The sequence below is a fragment of the Pongo pygmaeus genome, chromosome 20, assembly GCF_028885625.2.
Source record: "Pongo pygmaeus isolate AG05252 chromosome 20, NHGRI_mPonPyg2-v2.0_pri, whole genome shotgun sequence".
Lineage (NCBI taxonomy): Eukaryota > Metazoa > Chordata > Mammalia > Primates > Hominidae > Pongo > Pongo pygmaeus.
In genome coordinates this window covers 57,850,024-57,873,654 of record NC_072393.2, presented here as the reverse complement: position 1 = coordinate 57,873,654, position 23,631 = coordinate 57,850,024, and the positions used below count along the sequence as shown (strand labels likewise).

Here is a 23,631-nt window from a genome sequence, read left to right as displayed (position 1 = left end):
GGATGAGCGCTGCTCACCAGTGAGACTAGGCTATGATTAGGAGCTTGGAGCTTTCGGCCTCACCCGCCCCCCTCTCCAGTCCTTGGGGAGGGAATAAGGGGTGAAGACTGAGTTAATAAGCGATCACGCCTACATGATGCAGCCTCCAGAACAATCCCTAAACTATGGGGTTTGCAGAGCTTCCAGGCTGGTGAATGCATCCACGCACTGATACGCTGCTGCATCCCAACTCCCATGGAGACAGAAACTTCTGCACTTGGGACCCTTCTGGACCTCACCCTATCTACCTCTTCATCTGGCTATTAACCTATTTCCTTCATACTCTCCTTTATAATAAACCAGTAAATATGTTTCCCTGAGTCATTCAAGCTATTCTAGCAAACTACTGAGCTGGGAGGCTGCAGGTTGCAGGAGCCCCTGACTTGCGACTGGTGTCTGAAGTGGGGGCAGTCTTGTGGGCCTGAGCTCTGAAAACCTGTGTAGCACGACGCTAACTCTGGGTTGTTGATTTTAGAACTGAATGAATTATAGGACACTCAACTGGTGTCCCAGAGAGCTGGAGAACTGGTTGGTATGGGGGCAGGAGGTAGAATCCCATACATTTAGTGTCAGAAATGTTGTAAGTGGAGAAACCGTTTTCTGGCCGGGCGTGGTGACTCACACCTATCATCTCAGCACTCTGGGAGGCTGAGGCAAGCAATCACTTGAGGTCAGGAGTTTGAGACCAGCCTGGCCAACATGGCGAAACCCCGTCTCTATTAAAAATACAAAAATTAGCCGGGCATGGTGGCACACACCTTTGTAATCCCAGCTACTTGGGAGGCTGAGGCATGAGAATCGCTTGAACCCAGGAGGCGAAGGCTGCAGTGAGCCAAGATTGTGCCACTGCACTCCAGGACTCCACCTCAAACAAAAAAAAAACAAGAGAGAAACAGTTTTCTTTTACTGTCCACTAGAATGTAAGTTCCATGTGAGTACTATACAAACTTTTCATCTCTTCTGATTTCTTCATTGGGATCTCTACAATGCCTTGACAATACATGACAAAATAGTAAGCACTCAATAAATATTTGCTGAACGAACAAATCAATAAAGGGAAATAGAACAGTGAACAAGAATGAGTACATGCTCAGAAGGAGCTTCCCTTTCAGGTAGGAAAGGCAAAACCATATTAAAAAATGAGTTAACGGCCGGGCGCGGTGGCTCACGCCTGTAATCCTAGCACTTTGGGAGGCTGAGGCAGGTGGATCACCTGAGGTCAGGAGTTCGAGATCAGCCTGGCCAAAATGGCGAAACCCTGTCTCATCTAAAAATACAAATTTAGCCAGGTGTGGTGGTGCATGCCTGTGATCCCAGCTACTCGGGAGGCTGAGGCAGCAGAATCGCTTGAACCCGGGAGGCAGAGGTTGCAGTGAGCCGACATTGCGCCATTGCACTCCAGCCTGGGCAACAAGAGCGAAACTCAAAAAAAAGAAAAAAAAAAGAGTTAACATTGGTCCAGATGAGCTCAGTGAACAAGGTGAAATTGGGCAATGTCAAACAGGGAGAGAGAGGTAGTTAGAGAAGAGGACATTTGATCTGGGATCTGTGCAATGAGAGAGAGGTGGGTTTGTGATGTTCAGAGGAAAGTCATTTCAAGTATGAAGCACAGCAAAAGCCTGGAAATGGGACTGAGACTTGCATGTTCCAGGGACCAAATAAGGAGGCCACTGGGGCTGGAAAGCAGCAAGGGGCCTGAGGGAGAGGTAGAGTCAGTAAAGTCAATACAGTGCCAGCCTTGCAGACTTGTCAAGGGGATTAACGGGGTTAATGGATGTAATGGCTACTCAGGGGAAATCATAATAGAGTTAACTAGACAAAGAAAAGGAGAAAATATTATTCTAGGCAGGAAACAGTGTGAACCAAGACCCTAGAGAGGGCAAGAAGTATCAAGATGAATGCGAGCAAGAAGTATCATGATGAATGCAAGCAAGAAGTATCATGATGAATGCGAGCAAGAAGTATCATGATGAATGCGAGCAAGAAGTATCATGATGAATGCGAGCAAGAAGTATCATGATGAATGCGAGGAAGGAGGACAGGCCAGAGAAAACCCGCAGGATGGCAAGATCAAGGAGGAAAGGGGTACGGGACAAGGCTGCTGGTGAGGTCAGCAAAGTCCAGACCTGGGGTACGGGACAAGGCTGCTGGTGAGGTCAGCAAAGGCCAGACCTGGGGTACGGGACAAGGCTGCTGGTGAGGTCAGCAAAGGCCAGACCTGTGGAACCTCTGAGGCTTTGACAAGGAATTGGATTTTGTCTCAATGGCAACAGGGAGCCACTAAAGGATTCTGGGCAGAGGAGTAACCCAATCTGACACACTTTAAAACCTAAGTCCTTGGCCGGGCTCAGTGGCTCACACTTGTAATCCCAGCACTTTGGGAGGCCAAGGCAGGTGGATCACTTGAGGTCAGGAGTTCAAGAACAGCCTGGCCACATGGTGAAACCCCGTCTCTACTAAAAATACAAAAATTAGCCGGGTGTGGTGGTGCACGCCTGTAATCCCAGCTACTTGGGAGGCTGAGGCAGAAGAATCGCTTGAACCCGGGAGGCGGAGGTTGCAGTGAGCTGACATCACATCACTGCACTCCAGCCTGGGCCTTGGAGTTGAGATCCTGTCTCCAAAAAAAATAAAATAAAATAAAACAAGTCCTGCTGGTATGTAGAGAATGGGCTACAGTGGAGAGTGGCCAAGGAGAGGCGGGGGGCTGCTCCAGTGATCCAGACATGAGGTGGGGGTGACTAGGACCACAGAGAAGGCAGCTTCATGAGATATTTAGGAGTTAAAAAGTGTGAGGGTTGGAAATGAAAATGAATTGGAAGTGGAGGAGAAGTTAGATTCCAGGGTTTCTGGTTTGAACTGCTAGGTGGATGGTGTTGCTCTTTCTGGTAGGAGGAAAGCCTTGGGGAGGAACAGCCTCTGAGGGCAACAAGGAGGACTCTATTTGAGGGTGCCTTCTGCAGGTGGAAATGTCAAGGAGACAGCCAGTAACCTGAGGGGGTATCTGGGTTCCCACCTAACTTGCACTGGGATAGCTATGCCTATCACTGTCATTATGCGGGCCATATTCATCTGGGCATGTGTGGGCTTGCTGCACCTCCTCCTACCTGAGTTAGTAGTGACCACCTTCAGAGATGAAACAATCTACAGTCGAAATATATTCTTTATTTTCAGGATGGAAATAGGATAGGGAAGGAGGAAAGAGATATCTTTGTTAGTTGCCACTGCAGTACCATCGAAAGAACATCCTGGGGAAACAAAGAGGTATGTGTGTTACAGGAGGGGTTGGTGACTAGAAACCTAGGTCACGGAGGCCTGGACACCAGGGTCGAAAAGGTGGACAGGGCCCGGACTCCTGGTTCTGAGGGAGGAGGGGATGGGGGCCCCGACTCCTGGTTCTGAGGGAGGAGGGGGCTGCTGGGAGCCCAGACTCCTAGGTCTGAGGGAGGAGGGGGCAGGGGGCCTGGACTCTTGGGTCTGAGGGAGGAGGGGCTGGGGCCTGGGCTTCTGGGTCTGAAGGAAGAGAAACTTGGGGGTCTGGACTCTTGGATCTGAGGGAGGAGGGGCTGGGGACCTGGACTCCTGGGTCTGAGGGAGGAAGGGGCCTGGGGGCCTGAACTCCTGGGTCTGAGGGAGGAAGGGGCCTGGGGGGCCTGAACTCCTGGGTTTGAGGGAGGAGGGGCCAGGGGCCTGGATGGAAACCTGGGTCTGAGGGAGGAGAGGCTGGGGCCTGGACTCCCGGGTCTGAGGGAGGAGGGTCCGGGGCCTGGATGGAAACCTGGGTCTGAGGGAGGAGGGGGCTGGAGGCCTGGACTCCTGGGTCTTAGGGAGGAGGGGCTGGTGGCTTGGATTTCTGGGTCTGCGGGTGGAAGGACTGGGGGCCTGGATTCCTGGGTCTGAGGGAGGAGGGGCCAGAGGCCTGGATGGAAACCTGGGTCTGAGGGAGGAGGGGGCTGGGGTCCTGGACACCTGGGTCTGAGGGAGGAAGGGGCTGGGGTCCTGGACCCCTGGGTCTGAGGGATGAGGGGCTAGGATCATGGATTTCTGGGTCTGCGGGTGGAAGGACTGGGGGCCTGGACTCCTGGATCTGAGGGAGGAGGGGCTGGGGGCCTGGACTCTTAGGTCTGAAGGAGGAGGGGCTGGGGCCTGGGCTTCTGGGTCTCAGGGAGGAGGAACCTGGGGGCCTGGACTCTTGGATCTGAGGGAGGAGGGGCTGAGGCCCTGGACTCCTGGGTCTGCAGGAGGAGGGGTTGGGGGCCTGGACTCCTGGGTCTGAGGGAGGAGGGGGTCCGGGGGCTTGGACTCTTGGATCTGCGGGAGGAGGGGACTGGGGACTTGGACTCCTGGGTCTGAAGGAGTAGGGGCTGGGGGCCTGGAATCCTGGGTCTGAGGGAGGAGGGGCTGCGGACCTGGACTCCTGGGTCTGAGAGAGGAGGGGCTGGGGGCCTGGACTCTTAGATCTAAGGGAGGAGGGGACTGGGGACTTGGATTCCTGGGCTAATAAAGAAGGACTGGGACCTGGACTCGTGGGTCTGAGAGAGGAGGAACTGAAAGCCTGACCTCCTGGGTTGGAGGCTGCTGGGAACCCAGACTTCTCGCTGGGATCTGAGACAGCGGGGAGGTAGATGCTGGGGCTCCGGGGTCTCCAGAACTCACCACGCCAACACTGTCGCACTCGCTGATGCGAGGGCCCCGAGGACTGCAAGCAGGAATAGGTTGCTGGGCGTCAGAGCCTCGGGCCTGGCCAGCAGCTCGCCCAGGCTGGGCCTCCAGGGCTCGACCAGCTCGGCATCCCGCGGCGCCCAGCGCAGCACCTCCCGGAACGAGGCCTGCAACTCTGTCTCCGCCCGCGGGGGCGGGCCCGTCACTGCGGGGGCGCGCACGTCAGCCAGGCACGAGCCCCACCCCTCTCCCCACCCCACTCACTCACTCCGCCGCGCCCCGCCCCACCGTTAAGAAAGAAGTAGAGCCGGGCCAGGGGGCGCTGGTCTTGCTTGATCACGCAGGAGAACGTCCCGCGGTGCGTGAGCTGAGCCGGCCGGATCCGCGCCAGGTATCCTTCGGCCCGCGGCATATCTCGGAAATAGGACAAGTCCTGAGTCCGGAGCTGCGGGACACGCGGGTTTAAACTCAACTCCGGCTTGCCACTGAGTAACCCACAAGCCCCGCCCCCCGAGCCAGACCACGCCCCCTGGAGTCCTGGCCCTGAGCCTTGAACCCGCCCCCGAGCCTTCTCGCTCCCCTGCCCTAAACGCACCCCTTCCCCTCACTCCTTAAACCCTTACGCATAACCTACCCCTAGAAACTGCTTTTATTTATGTATTTTTTTTTTTTCTTCCAGACAGGGTCTCGTTCTGGCGCCCAGGCTGCAGTGCAGTGGCGCGATCATAGCTCACTGCAGCCTCGAACTCCTGGACTTAAGCAGTCTTCCCGCTCAGCCTCCCCAGTGGCTGGGACTATAGGCGTGCACCACCACGCCCGGCTGTTTTTAAAATTTTTTGGTAGAGGAGGGGTCTTAGTATGTTGCCGAGGCCGGTCTCAAAACTCCTGGGCTCAAGCCATCCTCCCGCCTTGGTCTCCAAAAGCGCTGGGATTACAGGCGTGAGCCATCGCGCCAGGTCCTTGGTCCTGCATTCTGATCTTCGAGCTCTCCCCTAAATCCCGCGACCCTCCTCTTGCTGATGCTTGTGTCTGGACGGAGCTTCCCAGAGTCCCGTCCCCGCAAGCTGACTCCCCAACCTCTAGTGAAGGCTAACTCGCCCGTCTAAACTCTTCGCGCCGGCCCCGCCCCGACTCACACCTCCTCCTGCGAACTTCCAGGAATAGGTGATCTCCTCCTTTGGCAGCTGGAAGTTCACGATGCAAGAAAACATAGCCTGGTCGCCCCGAGTCACTGTCACATCCTGAACTGAAGACGGAGCAGGGTTCACTCGCTGGGCCCCGACCACGTCTGGCCTCGCCACCAGCTCATGCCCCTCGGTGCTCTGGTCCCGTTTCTCAGGTTGGCCTCCTGCACCCCGAGGCCCCGCCCCCTCACCTGGGCAGTCCAGCGGGAGGTCGCAGACCCTAGAGTAGCACCCGCTGCAGAGGAAACGCCGGGCGAACTCCTGGAGACCTGTGGAGCGGGAACGCTGGGTCTAGGCGCCACCTGCCCTCCCAAGCCCGGGGCCCTTGGCCCACTTGAGATCCATGCAGCTTCCCGGGGTCCATCGGCCAGGTGGCATCTTGACCCCGCCCTCCCTGCTGTCTTTGGTCGACTCTCACTCCTCTCCGCCCTCTAGGATTCCTATTGGTTTGCTTCGGCTCTCACACACACCTTCTGAGGATTTAGAGCAATACTTGGTTTACTTCCTTTTCTCCAGGGATCTTATTGGCCTCCTAAGGATGTGAAGCCCACCCGATTTCCCACACTTGATGTCGTACGTTTCGGCCCCGACCGCCTCCCTTACCCCGCAATTCCAAGTTTTAGATGAAGTCCTTACCGCAGGGAGGGATGCAAGCCTGGGCTGTGGAGGAAGAGGAAACATCACTACCTTAAAGTCGTGGGAAGAACCCTGCCTGATGCTCCCCTAGCTGATGTTACAAGGCCCGACGCATTGCTCCGAGGGGGCGGGGCCAAGCTTTCCCCTGGGGGCGGGGCCAAGCCGGCGGGGTTCCACCTGGGGGCGGGGCCAAGCCTGAGCATTCCACTAGGAGGTCAGGCCCAGGCCTGCTGCCAGCCTTCTACTTGGGGTTTAGAGGGAAACACACTGGTTTGCTGTAGGCCCTGACGGGGATGGGCAATCCGGATGTATTCCACCGAGGAGGCGGGGCTAGATCCTGGGCGATCCTTGCAGGAGACCAGGGCTAAGGTGGTGGCCCAGTTAGAGAAGAGGCGTGGCCAGGCTAGTAGTAGTCCCGGAAAGGGGCTTAGTTGGAGACGAAACCTTTCATCGAAGGGGCGGGACCAGATCAAAAATGGTCCACGCGGGGAAACAGTCGTTCCTCAAGGTCTGATGCTCAGAGATGGGGCCAGGGGATTGTACGGGGAGTGGATGGGGGGGGGTTTCAGGAGTGGGTTTTGTTTTGAGATGGAGTCTTGCTCTGTCACCCAGGCTGGAGTGCAGTGGCACGATCTCCGGTCACTGCAACCCCGCCTCCAGGGTTCAAGCAATTTTCCTGCCTCAGCCTCCTGAGTAGATGAGATTACAAGCATGCGTTACCACGCCCAGCTAATTTTAGTATCTTTAGTAGATATGGGTATCACCATGTTGGTCAGACTGCTTTTGAACTCCTGATCTCAAGTGATCTGCCCGCCTCAGCCTTCCAAAGTGCTGGGATTACAGGCGTGAGCCACCGTCCCCGGCCAAAAGTGGGGTTTTCTAATTGTGTGCGTGTGTCTGGGGAAGGAGAGATGGAGTGTATTTTACCTTCTTTAAGCTGTGTAATGACCTTCTTCATTTTCTCCGCAGCATCAGGGAAGGCAGTCTCAAAGGATCCTAGAGAGTGGAGGGGAGGACGGCCTGTGTAGTAAAGCCCTTCCCCCTAGGGCTTGGTCCTTGGTCCTGCATTCTGATCTAGCCTGGCTAGGGCTAGGCTGGCCCTAGCTCACAGGACGTGCTGTCATGGTATCTGCCCTTCCCTGGCCCCTCTTCACCCCTCTCATTACCATATTCTCTGCTCCTCTTCTCATCACCCGCCCTCTGTAGTTGAAGGCTAACAAGTCCCTACCTAAGTCTCCTTTCTTCTGCCTCCTGAATCTCTCCAGGATGGAAGCCCTCCCGGACATCACCTGCATGTAGCTTGTTGCGGGGAGAAGGGGAGGATAAAGATCAAATTCCTCACCGAGGCCTATTAGGTCTTACATGGTTTGGCCTAGTTCCCCCTCCCTCCCTGTCCCATTCCCAATGGCCACCTTTCATTTCCTTTATTCTATTTTATTGAGACAGTGTCTCACTGTCACCCAGGCTGGAGTGCAGTGGCGTGATCTCGGCTCACCGCAACCTCTGCCTCCTGGGTTCAAGTGATTCTCCTGCCCTAGCCTCCTGAGTAGCAGGGACTGCAGGTGTGCACCACCACCCCTGGCTAATTTTTGTGTTTTTAGTAGAGACAGGGTTTCACCATGTTGGCCAGGCTGGTCTCAAACTCCTGACCTCAAGTGATCCACCCACCTCAGCCTCCCAAAGTGTTGGGGTTACAGGCATGAGCCACCGTACCTGGCCTCATTTCCTTTAATATGAAAACAACCACATTCCCTAGCACCTCAGGGCCTTTGCACATGCTGGCTTGTTTTTAGCACATTTTTCCTTCTCCTAATCATCCTTCCATCACCACAAATCTAATCAAGTTCCCTGTTTTTGTCTCTCATCGCAATCATTTCATTCCTAGCTCTCATCTGCCTGCAATTACATATATTTATATATAGATGATCATTTATGTCTGTCTCATAAGTAAATAAACATGCTCTTCTGTAGCGCTGTGTCCTCTGAATCCTGGAGAGGGCCCTCAGTCTTAGAAGTGCTCAGTAAGTATTTGTACAATGAATTCCAGGATCCAACTTGAACTGGAGACCCCAGCTGGTGGCCTATGACCCAAATCCATCCCTGGGATGTGTTATATTTGGCCTGGAAAGTGTTTAAAAGAAAATGAACCAGTTGCCAACATATAAAATTTGGAATGTCACATAAAACGTTTGGCATCTCTTTTTTACAAAGTTGGAAGAGCTGTAACACAGAGATTGCATTTCCATAAGGCAGCGATTAGCTGGAGATAAGTAGCAGTCACTCCCTTGAAATGGGGCACACACCGGCCACTTCTCCATAGTCCCCAGCCTCTATTCACTTCTATATTTACCCATCTTTTACTCTTTTATGTTCCTTGTCTTTGTAGGTGTTTGTTTTGTTTTGAGATAGAGTCTTGCTCTGTTGCCCAGGCTGGAGTACAGTTGTGTGATCTTGGCTCACTGCAACTTCCACCTCCCAGGTTCAAGCGATTCTCCTGCCTCAGCCTCCCCAGTAGCTAGGATTACAGGCACCCACCACCATGCCCGGCGAATTTTTGTATTTTTAGTAGAGATGGGGTTTCACCATGTTGGCCAGGCTGGTCTCAAACTCCTGACCTCAGGTGATCCGCCTGCCTCGGCCTCCCAAAGTGCTGGGATTACAGGTGTGGGCCACCATGCCTTGCCTTGTGTTTTGACCACTGCAATGGCCTCCAAACTGTATAGGTTTGTGGCTTGTTCCAGTGGAATAAGAATAGACAGCTGACTTGATCTCGTGGTGGTTTGTGGAAATCAGAAATGTGGCAGGGTTTTATGGGCTAAATCGTGCCGCCCACCTCCCACCCCCGCAACCAAATTCGTATGTTGAAGTCCTAACTCCCAGTACCTCAGAATGTGACTGTACTTGGTTTTTAAAGAGGTGATTAAGTTAAAATGAGGTCATTAGGGTGGGCCATAATGCAGTATGATTGGTGTCCTTATGAGAAGAGGAAATTAGGACACAGAGATGCACACAGGGACATATGAAGAAAGCATCTACAAGCCAAAGAGAGAGGTGTGAGAAACTAAACCTGCTGACACCAAAACCTTGATCTCAGAATTCTAGAAAGCAGAAACTTCTGTTGTTCAAGTCACCCAGTCTACGGTACTTTGTTACAATGGTCCTAGCAAGCCAATACACAGGAATTGTCCACTGCCTCCAAATACCTATATATCTATAATCTATATCCACAGAACACAGATAAAAAGCTTCATCTCCCAGCCTTCCTTGCAGTTGTGGTCACGTGACCAAGTTGTAGCCATAGGATGTAAATGGCTGTGTTATGTGAGTCACAGGAGGTGGCCTTAAAAGGGAGGTGGTACCACACCTGGAATCACAGCTACTCGGGAGGTTGAGGTGATAGGATCACTTGAGGCCAGGAGTTCGAGACAAGCCTGGGCAACATATCCAGACACCATCTCTAAACAAATTTTTATAAATTAGCCAGGTGTGATGGCGTGCCTGTAGTCTTAGCTACTCAGGAAGCTGAAGTGGGAGGATGGTTGAGCCCAGGAGTTCGAGGCTATAGTGAGCTATGATTGCACCACTGCCCTCCATCCAGCCTGGGCAATAGAGCAAGACCCTGTCTCTAAAAAACAGAGAGAAGGTGGTGCCATCTTATTGTTCCCCTCATCCATCCTGCTGCCTGAAAATTTGTATCCTGCTACCTGAAAATTTGTTTTGATGGTTGGAGCTCTAGCAGCCACACAGGACCGTGAGGACAAGGGCTACTCCCTGGGATATTAAGTCTTGAAGGAGCTTGGATCCCCAAGAAATGGAGGTGCCATACTAGCCTTAAGTGCCTACCTCAGGACTTACTTTATATAGGAGAAATAAACTTCCTACGGGCTTAAGCCATTGCAGGGACAGGGTAAAGCGTCCTCTGTGATTAAAGCCATACAAAAAGGGAGGGAACTGAGGATATTGGCAAGAGAGTGCCTGAAACAATGATCATTGGATATACACTTGGAGAGAGGAAGCACTGATGCCGAGAAGTGGGTTCCAAATGAGGACCCAGTGGTCTCTCCTTGGCCACAGAGCAGGAGTGTGGTCTCAAGACGGCAAGATGATCAGGAGCATGTGGTCAGACTGGGGTGCACAAATGAGAGGCCAGGATGTTGGAGGAGTCATCCAAAGAATTTTTATGGGCCAAATCAAATGACTCATGAGCAGGGTAAGCGTGGGATATACCAAGTAAGCCATGGCGGCGAGGTGGGCTTATAACCCACCAAGGGAGTATAAGTGGAGTGAAATGTTCCAAACAGGCCAAGCGGCCTGGGTTATAGCAAGCAGGCCATAAAGCGGCATGGGTGGGTGTTGTAAAGTCTCCCCCAGAGGAGGTGCATATCATCAGGAGCTCTGACCCTGGTTCAGATCATCTGGGTCTGAGTCCTGGTGCTTCCATCTTGAGCACACCTGTCTCAGATCTGAGTATCAATCACAAGCCCTCCTCCCCATGCGACCTTGGCCAAGTGACTTCACCTTCCTGATCCTCAGTTTCCTCATTCATCAAATGAGAATGATAGCAGTGTCTGTATCACAGGATTAGCAGGAGGATGAGACGCCATACAACCATGAAAGCATCCTCATCCCCACTCTTTCATGTCATCGTTTAATGATTGTATGAGATGGTGTCACTAAGTGTGTAGAACGGCTCCTGGCACGTAGTGAGTGTTAGAGAAGGCTGGCAAACTTAGGATTGCCATCTCCAAGTTTGAGATGGGGAAACGGAGGCATGGGGAGATTAGAGAAGTGGTCCAAAGTCACATGGCTACATTTGACCCTGGTGGTCAGGCTCCAGAGCCTCCACACCTAATCATTGCATACATAATCTCCACACCTAATACTGCATCCAGTCTGCACCAGGTCATCGACTCCATGATTTATATATACATATATACAAATAAGATCACCTGGGATCACCAAGAGGCAGTCAGCCTACGTCAGCTCCTCCATCTCCCTGCTCCTCCCTCTGGAGGAGACACAAAAGTCATCCTTGATTCTTCCTGTTGCCCTCACCCACCTACATCTGGTCCAGTCTATCTCCAAATATATCCTGGGCCTACTGTTCTTGTCTAGAAGAGCCCAGCGTTCCCATCTGATAAGCGGGGCTATAAAACCCAGCCTCACAGGGCCGGTAGAGGATATCCTTTAGGAAGATACTTAATATGAACGACTCTGTGTATGGAAAACACAGCCTTTCACATGGGCAGGCCTGGCACACGGTCAAATCCTCATGCCCACCCCACTCTGCTCAGACCTCACCTGGGCCCCCCCGGACCACTGTGACTGGTCCAAGCCACCACGGGCTGGCTTCTCACTGGAAGTCTTCCTGCCTTTGTCCAGGCCCCACACAGCTGCTAGAGAGATCTTGTCAAATCCTAGGTCAGATCCTGTCTCTCTGTGTAAAGTCCTCCAATAGCTCCCCCATTTCAAGAGCAAAAAACAAAAGTCATTCCAAGGGCCTATGACAGTGATTCTCAAAGAGTGTTCCCGGAGCAGCAGCATCAGCATTGCCTGGGATCTTGACAGAAACGTCCATTTCTGGCCCCTACCTTGGACCTCCTGATCAGAGGCAGTGAAGCCCGGAAATCTGCATTTTAAATAAGCTCCCAGGGGATTCTGATGTATGCTGGGGCTTGAGAACCCCGTGTCTATGAGGATCTACAGGAGGTGGCCCCTTGCTATCTCTCTGATTTCACCTTCACTTCAGCTCCACGGGCCCCTGGGTCTTGCATTGGCTATTCCCTGTGGCCTGAAAATCTCTTTCCCCAGATTATCTGCATGGCTGTCACTGTCACTGTCACCTTGTTCAGGTCTTTGCTCAACTGGACCCTGTCATTTCCACCTGCCCTGACCAACCTATTTAAAATTATCACCCAGCCAGGCACGGTAGTTCATGCCTGTAATCCCAGCACTTTGGGAGGCTGAGGTGGGAAGATCACTTGAGCCCAGGAGTTCAAGACCAACCCATGCAACATAGCAAGACACCATCGTTACAAACTATTTAAAAAATCAGCCAAAGATGGTGGCGCACACCTATAGTCCCAGCTACTTGGGAGGCTGAGGCAGGAAGATCGCTTGAGCCCAGGAGTTTGAAGCTGTAGTGAGCTATAATCACGTCATTGCAATCCAGCCTGGGTGACAAAGTGAGACCCTATCTCAAAAAAACAAAAAAACTATCACCCCTTTCTCTTCCCCTTCTCTGTTTTCCTCCACGGCAGGGATCACCAACTGACATGCTAAGATACTAAGATATTTTATCGATTATGTTTATTGTCTGTCTCCCCAGACTCCACCCCAATATAAGCAACCCGAGGACAGGTGGTTTGCAGTTTTGGTCGCAGCTGTGTTACCAGGGTTGTTCCCAGCACATTCAGTAAATATCATTGAACGTATTGCACCAGCTTCTCCCGGCCTCCAGACTCTCCCTCTGGTCCATCTTTGACACGACCCCAGAGGGTTCTTTCTACACCCAGAGCTGCCCCTACTTCTTCACTGCTCACACTCCTGCTGCGGCTCCCCAGTGCCCTGAGGAAAGAGACTCAAAACTCTCTGACTTTTCTGCTGAACTCTGCACCTGGGTATCTAGTTGCCTCCTAAACGTCCCTGGGACCCCTCAAAGTCACTGCCTTCTAACCCAGCTTATCATCTGCCCCCGGCTCTTTCTCTCAGGCTCCTTATTTCAGTGATGACCCACCGCCCAACAGGCATATGGAGCAGGACCTGTCTCAGATGCTGTTCTCTATGCTTCCTGAAACAGCCCAGCAGACCTAACTCTCTGGCCCTGGACCTTCTTCTCCACCTTCACAGCCCTAGCCCCCACTTGGGCGTCCACTCTGGCCTGGACCCTCACCCAGCCTCTTCTCTCTCCCCTCCAAGTTTGTCCCCCATGCGGCCCCACAGAAGGCTTCCACTCCCAGATTCAAAGGTTCCTGATCTTTTCAAAAGCTTCTGTGACAAGGCAGCCTAAGTGGGGAGAAAGGGCATTTCTTGGAATCCTGCACATCCCCCCACGGAGAGCTTTAGGGCCTCAGGTCTCCCTTTAGGGTGGAGATGGGGGGAGCCACAGCTGAGGCCTTCTCCAGGCTGGCCCTGGATGCCCCCTGGGTGGATGGGAACCTTCCCTCTTCTGGGATTGTTGACAAGACGCTTGGAGGGCAAAGCAGGAAGCAAAAGGAGCGACTATGGGTGTGGGAATAAGCCCTGAGCTCCTGGACCTAAGAGGAAGCCGGTTTATTCTACAGCGCAGCGCTCTGTAACTCCTGCAACTCCGAGCCTCCACAGTTCCAGGGTCTGGCACCTCGTGGGGATCATGGCCATGGTGATCAGGCATGATTACTGCCCATGCTGCCCATTGGCCATGCATGGCCCCCAGCCCTGAGGTCTCTTCGCACAGCCACACACCTCAAGGCTGTCACATGTGCCTGTCTCACCAGGACAGTCACACCTCATCTCTTTTCACTGCTGTCACCTGAGCGATCCACTCTGCTGTTCCTGTTTTCCCGCCCTCTAATTGCCTCACACCTCAAAAATGTGGAATCACTTTATAAGAAATCTGTGTGTGTGTGAGTGTGAGTGTGTGTCTCTGAGTGTGTCTGTGTGCGAGTGTGTGTGTGTGTTCTATCCTAGAGGAAGATGCCTTCCCTAAGATCAGGCTCATCAGGCAGCCCCAACCCCTGCACTGAGCTCCATAGCCATCCTAGGAGGCAAGAAGATTGTCCCACTTTACAGATGGGTAAGTTGAGGCCAGGAGAGGGGCGGTGATCCACCCAGAACTTCATAGCCAGTAAGAGTGTGAGCCATGCAGCCATGGCAGAACCTATGCCTACCTGACCCCAACTGGACTTCCAGCTCTAGGCAATTTCTGCAGCATCCCTTCCCTCTCACCATCTTCAGCCCCCGGCTCTTAGAGCTGCCTTCAACCTTCGTTCGGACAAGTAGCTGAGCTCAATGGCTTCCCAGCTTTCCCCTCCCAGATCACTGCCCAACTCTGGGGGCCTCCTTCCTCTGCCCTGGGCCCTCCCACATCCCCATCTCTTGGGGGCTCCAAGTCCACATCTCCCATCTCCTCATCCCCACACACTCACCCTGGGCAGCAGCCAGCTCCTGCAGGGCATGGGCCATCTGGGTGAAGGTGTCATGCAGGTGGCTTCTCTCATCATAGTCTGGCGGTAAGGGAGGGAGCAGGGGCTGGGGGAGGCAGCTCCCCGCAACACCATGTCCCTAATGGGAACATTCTGTTTCTGAGTCTCTGCCCTCCCAAGTCTGTATCCTCCCCTCTCTGACTCTTTGCCCCACAGTCGCTATGCTTCCTGAGTCCCTCCCAAGTCTCTATCCTCACCTCTCTGTGAGTCTCTATCCTCCCTGAGTCTCTGCCCCCGACCGGTCGCTATCCTGCTTCCCCTAGTCTCGGCCTCATCTCTATCCTCACCTCTCTGGGTTTCCACCCTCTTTGAGTCTCTGTCTTCCCCCCTCTGAGTCTCCATCCTCCCCTCACTGGGTCTCTATTCCCTCTCCAGTCTCCATCCTCTCCTGACTCTCCATCCTCCCCTCTCTATGAGTCTCCATCCTCCTGACTCTCCATCCTCCTGAGTCTCCATCTTCCCCTTGAGTCTCCATCTTCCCCTCTGAGTCTCCATCCTCCCCTCTCTGACTCACCATCCTCCCGAGTCTCCATCTTCTCCTCTCTGAGTCTCCATCCTCCCCTCTCTGACTCACCATCCTCCCGAGTCTCCATCCTCCCCTGAGTCTCCATCTTCCCCTCTCTGAGTCTCCATCCTCCCCTCTCTGACTCACCATCCTCCCGAGTCTCCATCCTCCCCTGAGTCTCCATCCTCCCCTCTGAGTCTCCATCTTCCCCTCTCTGAGTCTCCATCCTCCCAAGTCTCCATCCTCCCCTGAGTCTCCATCTTCCCTTCTCTGAGTCTCCATCTTCCCCTCTCTGAGTCTCCATCCTCCCCTCTGAGTCTCCATCTTCCCCTCTCTGACTCTCCATCCTCCCGAGTCTGCATCCTCCCCTCTCTGACTCACCATCCTCCCGAGTCTCCATCTTCTCCTCTCTGAGTCTCCATCCTCCCCTGAGTCTCCATCCTCCCCTCTGAGTCTCCATTTTCCCCTCTCTGAGTCTCCATCCTCCCAAGTCTCCATCCTCCCCTCTGAGTCTCCATCTTCCCCTTTCCCTGAGTCTCCATCTTCCCCTCTCTGAGTCTCCATCCTCCCGAGTCTCCGTCCTCCCCTCTGAGTCTCCATCTTCCCCTCTCTGAGTCTCCATCCTCCCCTCTCTGACTCTCCATCCTCCCGAGTCTCCATCTTCCCCTCTCTGAGTCTCCATCCTCCCGAGTCTCCATCCTCCCCTCTGAGTCTCCATCCTCCCCTCTCTGACTCTCCATCCTCCCCTCTCTGAGTCTTTGCCCTGCTGTCTTCCCCTGTCTGTGTCTCTCTGTCCCTAAGTCTCTGTTGTTCTCATGGTCTTTGAGCCTTTCTCCTCTGACTGTTTCTCTCTGTCTGTCCCTCAGCCTGACCCTCTGGGCCTCTCCAGCCCTCCCTCTGCACCTTCCCCAGGACACTGATGAAGTGTGGATGGTCTCCTCACTGATTTCGGTGTCAGAGAGGCCCTGGAAGGCGGCCGTGAAGGCCTCCTCACACTCTTCAAGCTTGGGGCTCCGCATCCCAACAAACATCTGGCAGATGCGGAGGCGCTCAGAGTAGGTTGTGAAGCAGAGGAGACAGGCCCAGGCAGGCACCCTGAAGACAGCAACGGCCAGCAGGGCAGACGGGACGGCACTGGCCAGGGCCAGCAGGGCCATCGTGTGGGTCTCAAGGCCAGGGGAGAAGCTAGTAACCTTTATGAAGTCACCATAGGGTGGGGGAAGGGCCAGTGGTCTGGGGTCAGAGGTCAGGTTTCAGTTGGTGGTCAAATGTCATGCTCTGGAGGAAGGGTATGAGGAGTCAGGGGTCAGAGGTCAGGCCAGCAATTCCCCAGGTGTGTGGTTGGGCCAGACGCCAGGCTCCCAAGAACCTCACCTGTGACCCTGGATGTCCTCACAGGTTAAAGGGTCTCAGGGACCTAGAGACTGGCAACATGGTGTGCGGTGGCCCGGTAGGCCCTGGGGTGGAGGTCAGAGATGGAGATGGGTACAGAGACATTCTGAGAGCCAGAGACAGAAAGACCAAAAACGACAGAAATAGAGACACAGAGAGATATCGGGAGGGGCAGAGACCTAGAAAGCCAGAATAAGAGGGAGTCAGAGGATCCACTGTGAAAGAGACGCACAAGCCACAGACACACAGCAGAGACGGAGAGACAGACAGGGAAGGAAAACAGATCTCAGGGGAAGGAGAGGATGCAGGGACAAGGACAGAAAAGAGCCCGGCTCCTCCTCCCAGGGTCCCTGGGGCAGCCCAGTGGGGCTAAGGGTCCCCGAGTGGGGCTGGGGGTCCCCGCCGGGCCCCGTCCCGTGCAGGGCGCAGCCTGGGGAAAGCTAGGAGGCCGTATAGTGATCTCCTTGGGTGTCCTCCTCAACTATACAACCTCCTACCTCAGCCCGGGGGGCGCGGCAGGTGGACAGACCCGACAGACAGACAGACAGGGACCAGGAGGACCAGGGATGGGGGGGAGGGCCGGGGAGGCCCCAGCCGCGATGGTGAGCCCCCGACACGGACCCACAGACACGAGCTTGTGTGCGGCGAAGGCCCCGCAAGGTCGGTTCTACGGGTGGGTGCCAGGACCCAGGAGTCCGGGCCCCCGGCCCCTCCTCCCCAAGGAACCCAGGAGTCCAGGCCCTCAGCCCCTTCCTCATCAGGGACTCTGGAGTCAAGGCCCTCATCCCCCTCCTCCCTAAAGAACCCAGAAGTCTAGGCCCTTCCTCACCAGAGACCCAGGAATCCAGGCCCCTGGCCCTTTTCTCCCCAAATGTTCCTAGAATCCAAGGACTCAGCCCCTTCCTCCCTCAGACTCAGGAGTCCAGATCCAAAGCCCCCTTCTCCCCAGAGACCCAGGAGTCCCCGCCCCCAGCCCCTCCTCCCTCCCGCCAGGCAGGCCTCCTGGAGAAGGCATGGCCCGATAGAAAACCTGGCTTCCTGGGTGCCGGCTGGGAGGGAACCTCATTTGTCTTGTAATTTGGCCCTTTGGGCACACCTGCTTCCTACCTACCCTCCTGTCAGTCTGCAGAGACTCCATGCCCAGGGCTAAGGAGGCCAGGGGCTAGTCAACCATCAAAGCCTCCCTAGGTGCCTTCTTTCCTCTCTCCTCCCTTCTTTGGGTCATTTACAACTATGACAGCCACAATCCCCCAGCGCTGACCCCATGCCAGGCCCTGAGCACCAGTCCTCTCTCTGACACTTCCCAGTCCAGACAGCGAGGTGCCCTCAGCATCCCCATTTGGCAGGTGAGGGGGCTGAGCCTCAGAGAGGGGAAGAGGCTCCCAAAGTCGGCCCAGCCCCCATCTCTGTCCTCCCTCTTGAATCCAGGAGGTGTCCCCAGCCTTCACCAGCTTCTGGACCCCGGGACCCAGCACCCACCCTCCCCAGCCCTGGGCTCAGAGCCCCTCCAGCTGGGGTCTCTCCCGTGCCCAGCCCCTCCTCCTGGACTGTCTGGTTCTCGCTGCCCCTTCTCCAGGCGCACTTTCCCGTTCCTTTCTCGCAGTCCAGTTCTCTCTGGCCCTGCCTTTTTCTCTCTCTCCCTCTTTCTTTCCACCTTCCCTGGTTCCCAGCCTCCTCCTGCATCAGGACATCCCTCCGTGGCTCTGCGCTGGCTTCTCTCTCTCCCCATCGCCTCTCTCCTCTGCCTGCTCCTGTTTCCTTCCCTCTCTCCCCCTCTTTCTCCTTCTTTTCCTCTACCTTCTGTCTTTCATCCTCCCCTTCTCCCCCTTCCCCCTCTTTGTCTCTCTCATTCTCTCTGGCCCTCTCTCAGTCTCTTTCTCACCCTTCTCCACCCCCTTTTTTCGGATGTCTTTCCTCACTTCCTCTCCCTCCGCCCCTTCCCTCTCTCCATCCCTCAGCTCTGTCTCCTGCTCTCTCTGTCTCTGTCTCTTTCCCTTTCTCTCCCTCTCTCTCTCCTTCCCTCCCTCTTAGGTCTCTCTCTCTCCTCCCCTCCCCCTTCTCTCTTTGGGTCTCCCTCCCTTCTCTCTCTCTCTTTTCTCCTTCCCTCTCTCCCTCCCCCTCGCAGCTCCAGCCAGGTCTGGAGCTGGGGGTGGGGTGGGGGTGGTTTGAGAAGGGGCCCAGGGCTGGGGTAGCGACCTGCTGAGGAGGGGGAGGAGAGGCGGGAAAGGGGCGGAGAAGGAAAGGGGGAGGCGGGGGCCGGAGACGGGTCTACGGTCCCAGCTCTCTTCCCCCTTCCCTCCTTCCCAACCTCCCAGACCCTCAGGCGGGGGCGAGAGTCAGGCCAAGGTGGGGAGGAAGGGGAAGGGAGGAGGCTGCCCCCGCCCCCACCCCCCCCAACACCAACCTGGCCCGGAGCCCAGGCCTGGGTTCCCAGCATGCCCCGGGGCTGCCTGGGGCCTGAGGAGGAGGGTGAGGGGAGAGGGGAAGCCGAGAATCTCAAAGATTCCCGGGACCTAAGCATCTCCCCCACCCGCCAACCAGTGTCTCCTTGGGGAAACTGAGGCGGAGAGAGAAGGGTCAGGACTTGTTCAAGGTCACTGGACAAGGCGTTGGTGGAAACGCGAACTCCCTGGGCCCATAGGCCGGCTTTGGGGAAGGGGTAGGCTCTGGACTTCCCCCAGGCCTAGGTCCCCCTCCTCCTCTCTGCGGACCCTGGGGAGCCCCCAAGGGTCAGAGAGCAGACCCAAACAGTCTGGCACCATGGCAACCAGCTGGTCCCGCCCCCTTAACCCCTGGAGGGCTGGACTCCAGCTGGGGCTAAAGAGGAGGTGGGGACTCCTGGGTTCCGGAGGAGGAGGGGCCTGGGGATCCCCAGAACTGCAGGCTTCAAAGGGAGAAAGATGCCGGAGCCTGGACGCTTGGGTTCTAGAGGAACAGAGGGTTGGGGGCCGCGCTCCTTGGGAAGAGGGGCTGAGGTTCTGAACTCTGGGGTTTTGAAGGGGTTAGGGGCTGGAGTGTGGATTCCCTGGTCTGAGAGGAACAGACTGGGGGCTCAGACTCCTGGATCCTGGAAAAAAGGGGGCTGGGCGCTCGGATTTTGGAATGGGTGGGGGACTGGGTGGTGTACTCCCAGATCTGAGGGAGGAGGGGGCTGGGACCTGGAATCCCGGGTCCCCGAGGGAGCATGGATGCTGGGCCTCTCCTCCTCCAGACATCTCCTGCCCCCGCCGCTGACCCTGGCCTGTCTGGCAGCCCAGACAACCTCCCCCTCCTCCTCGGCCCCCTCCCACTGGCACGGCTCACCCTTGACCCCGCAAAGCCCCGCAGCCCCATCCCTGCCCCTCCCCCTCCCCTCCAGCCAGACGTTAACCCTTCCGCTGCCGCAGGCACTCCAAAGCCAGTCTTCCTCCACCTCCCCCGAGGGCTCGGGCAGCTCGCCCCTAGTCTCCTCCAGCCACGATCCTACCAGCCCCAGCCCCCATCTCTGTCCTCCCTCTTGAATCCAGGAAGTGTCCCCAGCCTTCTCCAGCTTCTGGACCCCGGGATCCAGGTCCCAGCCCCCTCCTTCAAGGATTCAGGAGTCCGGGTTCCCAGCCCCCCCACCCCCCCCACCCCCAACTCCTCCTCCAAGAACCCAGAAATCCAGGCCCCCGGGTGCTCCTCCCTCAGGGACCCAGGAGTCCGGGCCCCAGCCCCCCACCCTCCCTTTCCGCAGACTCACGGCTCCCGCGGCTCCCGCGTCGCAGGGAAGGGGTCTCCTCCGCCGCCCCGGGCCCGCAGGCCGGGCCCCACCGCCGCCGAACGCTCTCCATCCTCTCCCCGCCTTCGCCGCACGGCGGCCTCTCCCCTTCCTCCCGCCGTCCCCGCCATCCTCCTTCCCTTCTCCCCGACTCCCTGCGGCCGTCGCCTCCTCCCCGGCTCTGCGGCCCGGGGCTCCCCCTCCCCGGACCCCGCCGGCGGCGCGGCCGTCGGACCAGCCCCCTCCCCAGGGGGCCCCCCGCCCCGGCCCCTCCCCACCGCCCAGCCCAGTCCGGCCTGGCTTCCCCCCTGCCCCGGAGCTGGCCCAGGTCCAGGGGAAAAAATTCCATCCAGCCCCGGGGAGGAGGAGGGAGCGGGAGGGGGAGGCCGGGCCAGGGGAGCCTGACGCAGAGGAGGGAAGGGACAAAAGAGGCCGGGAGGCGGCGGCGGCCGGCGCTCCCGCCTCGCCCGCCCTCCTCCCTCGGCCAGTCTCGCTCCTCCCCGGCTTTCCCTAGCTCCCCTCCGCCTCTCCGCCCTGTCCTGTCCCTCGCTGGCCTCCCTCCCTCTTCTCTCCTGCGCCTCCTCCTCGCTCTGTGCGTGCTCTCTCGCTCTCTCGCTCCCTCTCTCCCTCTCTCCCTCCCTCCCTTCTCTCTCTTTCTCTCTGTCTCTCTCTCTCTCCCTCTTTCCCTCCTCCTCTCTGCTCCTGTCATTCTTGGTTGCTTTTGCTGCCTCTCTGTGTCTCTTTCCGTCTGTCCTCCCTTCTGTCTCTGCACATCTGTCCTTCCTTTCGCCCTCTCCCTATCTCCATCCTCTTTCTCTGCCTGTGGGGCTTCTGTGTCTCCCATTTATTCTTCCCTTTTCTCTGTTTCTCTCCCTCCCTCCCTGTCTCTGTGTCTCTGTTCTTCCTCTCTCTCGCTTTCTCCTCCCTTCTCTCCCCGAACCAGTCAGGGTCTGCCCGTCTCTCTCTCCCCCTTCCTGCTCTCCCAGCTTCGCCCCCACCAGCTTTGGTATCTCCACCCCCCCACCCCCACCCACTGGGGACTCAAAGGTGAATCAGACCCGAATCTGCCCTTGCAGATGGAGCTCACAGTGTAATGGAAGAGACAGAGCCAGCCGCAGACAGTCCCAATCCCTGGTGATCTGGGTATGACACAGGGAGAGGCCAGAGGCTGTGAGAGCCCAGGGCGGGAGGAATCCTGGCAGCTGGAGACGGCAGAGAGGACCTCCAGAGAAGGCGTGGTTGTGGCATGACCTCCACTAAGGCCCTTCCAGGCAGAGGGCACAGCTGAAGCGAAGGCCCAAGGCAGGAAACCAAGGAGGTGCTGGGAGGACAACAAAGCCCTTAAGTCTGACTGGAGCCTCCGAAGCCAGGAGCCAAGGAGCACAGGAGATGAGGCTGGGGCGAGCGGGCGGGGTGATTCTTAGGGAGTTTCAGGCCAGGCTGGGAACTTAGCCTTCTGAGGGTGACAGGGAGCCCTGGAAGGCTGTGAGCAAGGGGCGGGGACACGGTTATAGCTGAATGTCAGACCCCGCTGAGGCTGTGTGCACTGGAGAGAGAGACTGGTGGAGGCTGGGGAGGAGGCCCCCTCCCTGCAGTTTGCGGGCTAGGACCTGGGGAGAGGAAGGGGTGGGGCAGGAATGTGAGGAGCTGGAGATGGCTGGAGACTGCTGGGCACTGGGGGCAGAGAACAGGAACCTGTGGGCGGGAAACAGGTAGGAAAGCTACAACTCCCCGAGTCTGGCCCAGGAACGGATGGGGCAGGAGTTGTTTTCAATGGGGAACCAGGAGGAAGAAGAGGGTAGAGAAGAGAGATGCTGTGGGCATCTGAGAACTTAGTGGACGTTAAGAGCCAGGGAGAACGTTCAGGGAAACGTTTTAGGGAAACGTTTTAGGGAAAACGTTCAGGATGCATGGTGCTGGGCTTTCAACAGTGCATCTCCCTCCCTTCCTATCCTCCAGCCACCCAGTTCTCTCTGGGGAGAGCATATATTCACTAATTTCTTATGTATCTTTCCAGAGGAATTTTATACGTTCTATGCACATATATACCACCCTCCTCTTTTCTGTCCCCTGATAGGATCACATTATTCTGCACCTTGTTTTTTTTTTTTTACATGATATCCAAAGATCCTCCCATATCTAGGTGTATAGAACCTCCTCATTCATTTTAATGGCGATATAATATTCCATTGTATTCATCGATTTATTCCTAGTGTATTCAGTTAATTGGGAGATTGGGAGGTTTTTTTATGTCAAGAAACTAATGCCTATGCATATTCAGATTTACTGATTTATTTATTTATTTATTTATTTATTTATTTTTGAGGTGGATTGCCCAGGCTGGAGTGCAGTGGCATTATCTCAGATCACTGCAACCTCTGCCTCCCAGGTTCAAGCCATTCTCCCACCTCAGCCTCCCACGTGGCTGGAACTACAGGCATGCGCCACCAGGCCCGGTTAATTTTTGTATACTTTGTAGAGATGGGGTTTTGCCACGTTTGCTGGACTGGTCTTGAACTTCTGACCTCAAGTGATCCTCTCACCTTGGCTGAGCCACCACACCTGGCCCAAATTTGCTGATTTTTAAAGTGATTTTGTCCAATGCTTTTAAGCCTCTAAACCCAGATATTCGATAAATGCTTACTTCTAGATCCTTTAAAATTTGTTGATAATTACTAACAATGGGATAATAATAATGACAACAGATACCCTTTATTGAACGACTACTTGGAGCCAGTTCCTGGAATGAGTATTTGTTATACATTGTATCATTGATTACACAGAAACCTTATTATTAGAAACTATTATTATCCCAATTGTAAGGATGGAATACTGAATAGGATGCGGTTCTGAATAGGGAGTTGCCCAAGCTCACAAAGTATGTGATAGAGCTAGAGATTCAAACCCAGGCCTCTCTGGCTCCTTCTTTGGGGTGGGCTGGCTCTAGGAAAATTTGCTATTTCTAAGGATTGACACTGGGTACATTTAAACTTGTCATGCACACAAATTCATGTATGATTAAGAAGGACCCTTTGTCAGACCCCTCACTTTCACTTACAATCTGGAGTTACTGTCATTCTACATTCACCTTGGATGCCCTGTAGACAGATCAGGACAGGCACCACATCACAGTCCTTGTCCTGGCCCTGATCCTGTTGTGTTGTGATTTTCTACGTCTGGGTCTGTCTTTGGGAACTTACTGAGGGCATGGTCTGGGTCTGAGTCATCTCTGTGTCCTCAATATCACTCCACCCAGGCATGGCTCAGAAAAGGGGCTCAGGAAAATGTTTG

The 23,631-nt window shown here is 55.4% G+C and overlaps 1 protein-coding gene across 10 annotated transcripts; it reads right to left on the bottom strand.

Moving 5' to 3' along the window:
- Positions 1–3,184: 3,184 nt before the first annotated feature.
- SPACA6 (sperm acrosome associated 6) lies at positions 3,185–21,248 on the bottom strand. 10 transcript variants are annotated; one of them, XM_054464488.2, is made up of 9 exons: positions 20,323–21,232; positions 14,648–14,725; positions 7,449–7,517; positions 6,522–6,545; positions 6,077–6,154; positions 5,838–5,947; positions 4,990–5,146; positions 4,696–4,738; positions 3,185–3,287 (listed from the first exon to the last, which is right to left on the bottom strand). In XM_054464488.2, exons 1-9 carry the CDS (start codon positions 21,182–21,184, stop codon positions 3,254–3,256), a joined length of 1,455 nt encoding a protein of 484 aa, XP_054320463.1. In that variant the 5' UTR covers positions 21,185–21,232; the 3' UTR covers positions 3,185–3,253. The 10 variants fall into 10 exon arrangements, with proteins under 10 accessions (XP_054320463.1, XP_054320460.2, XP_054320466.1 ...); XM_054464485.2 differs by having other exon boundaries at positions 4,696–4,906; positions 20,323–20,974; XM_054464491.1 differs by lacking the exon at positions 20,323–21,232 and adding an exon at positions 16,153–16,634 and having other exon boundaries at positions 4,696–4,906.
- Between the last annotated feature and the right edge of the window lie 2,383 nt (positions 21,249–23,631).

Excerpts from the sequence above, each read along its gene's own strand:
- SPACA6 (XM_054464488.2), bottom strand. The coding sequence starts at position 21,184 with ATGGGAGACACAGAAGCCCCACAGGCAGAGAAAGAGGATGGAGATAGG. Across the intron at positions 14,726-20,322 it reads ACGCGGGAGCCGCGGGAGCC|ACTATGATGAGAGAAGCCAC; the intron begins GTGAGTCTGCGG and ends CCTTACCGCCAG. Across the intron at positions 3,288-4,695 it reads AGTGCGACAGTGTTGGCGTG|GATGTTCTTTCGATGGTACT; the intron begins GTGAGTTCTGGA and ends TTGTTTCCCCAG.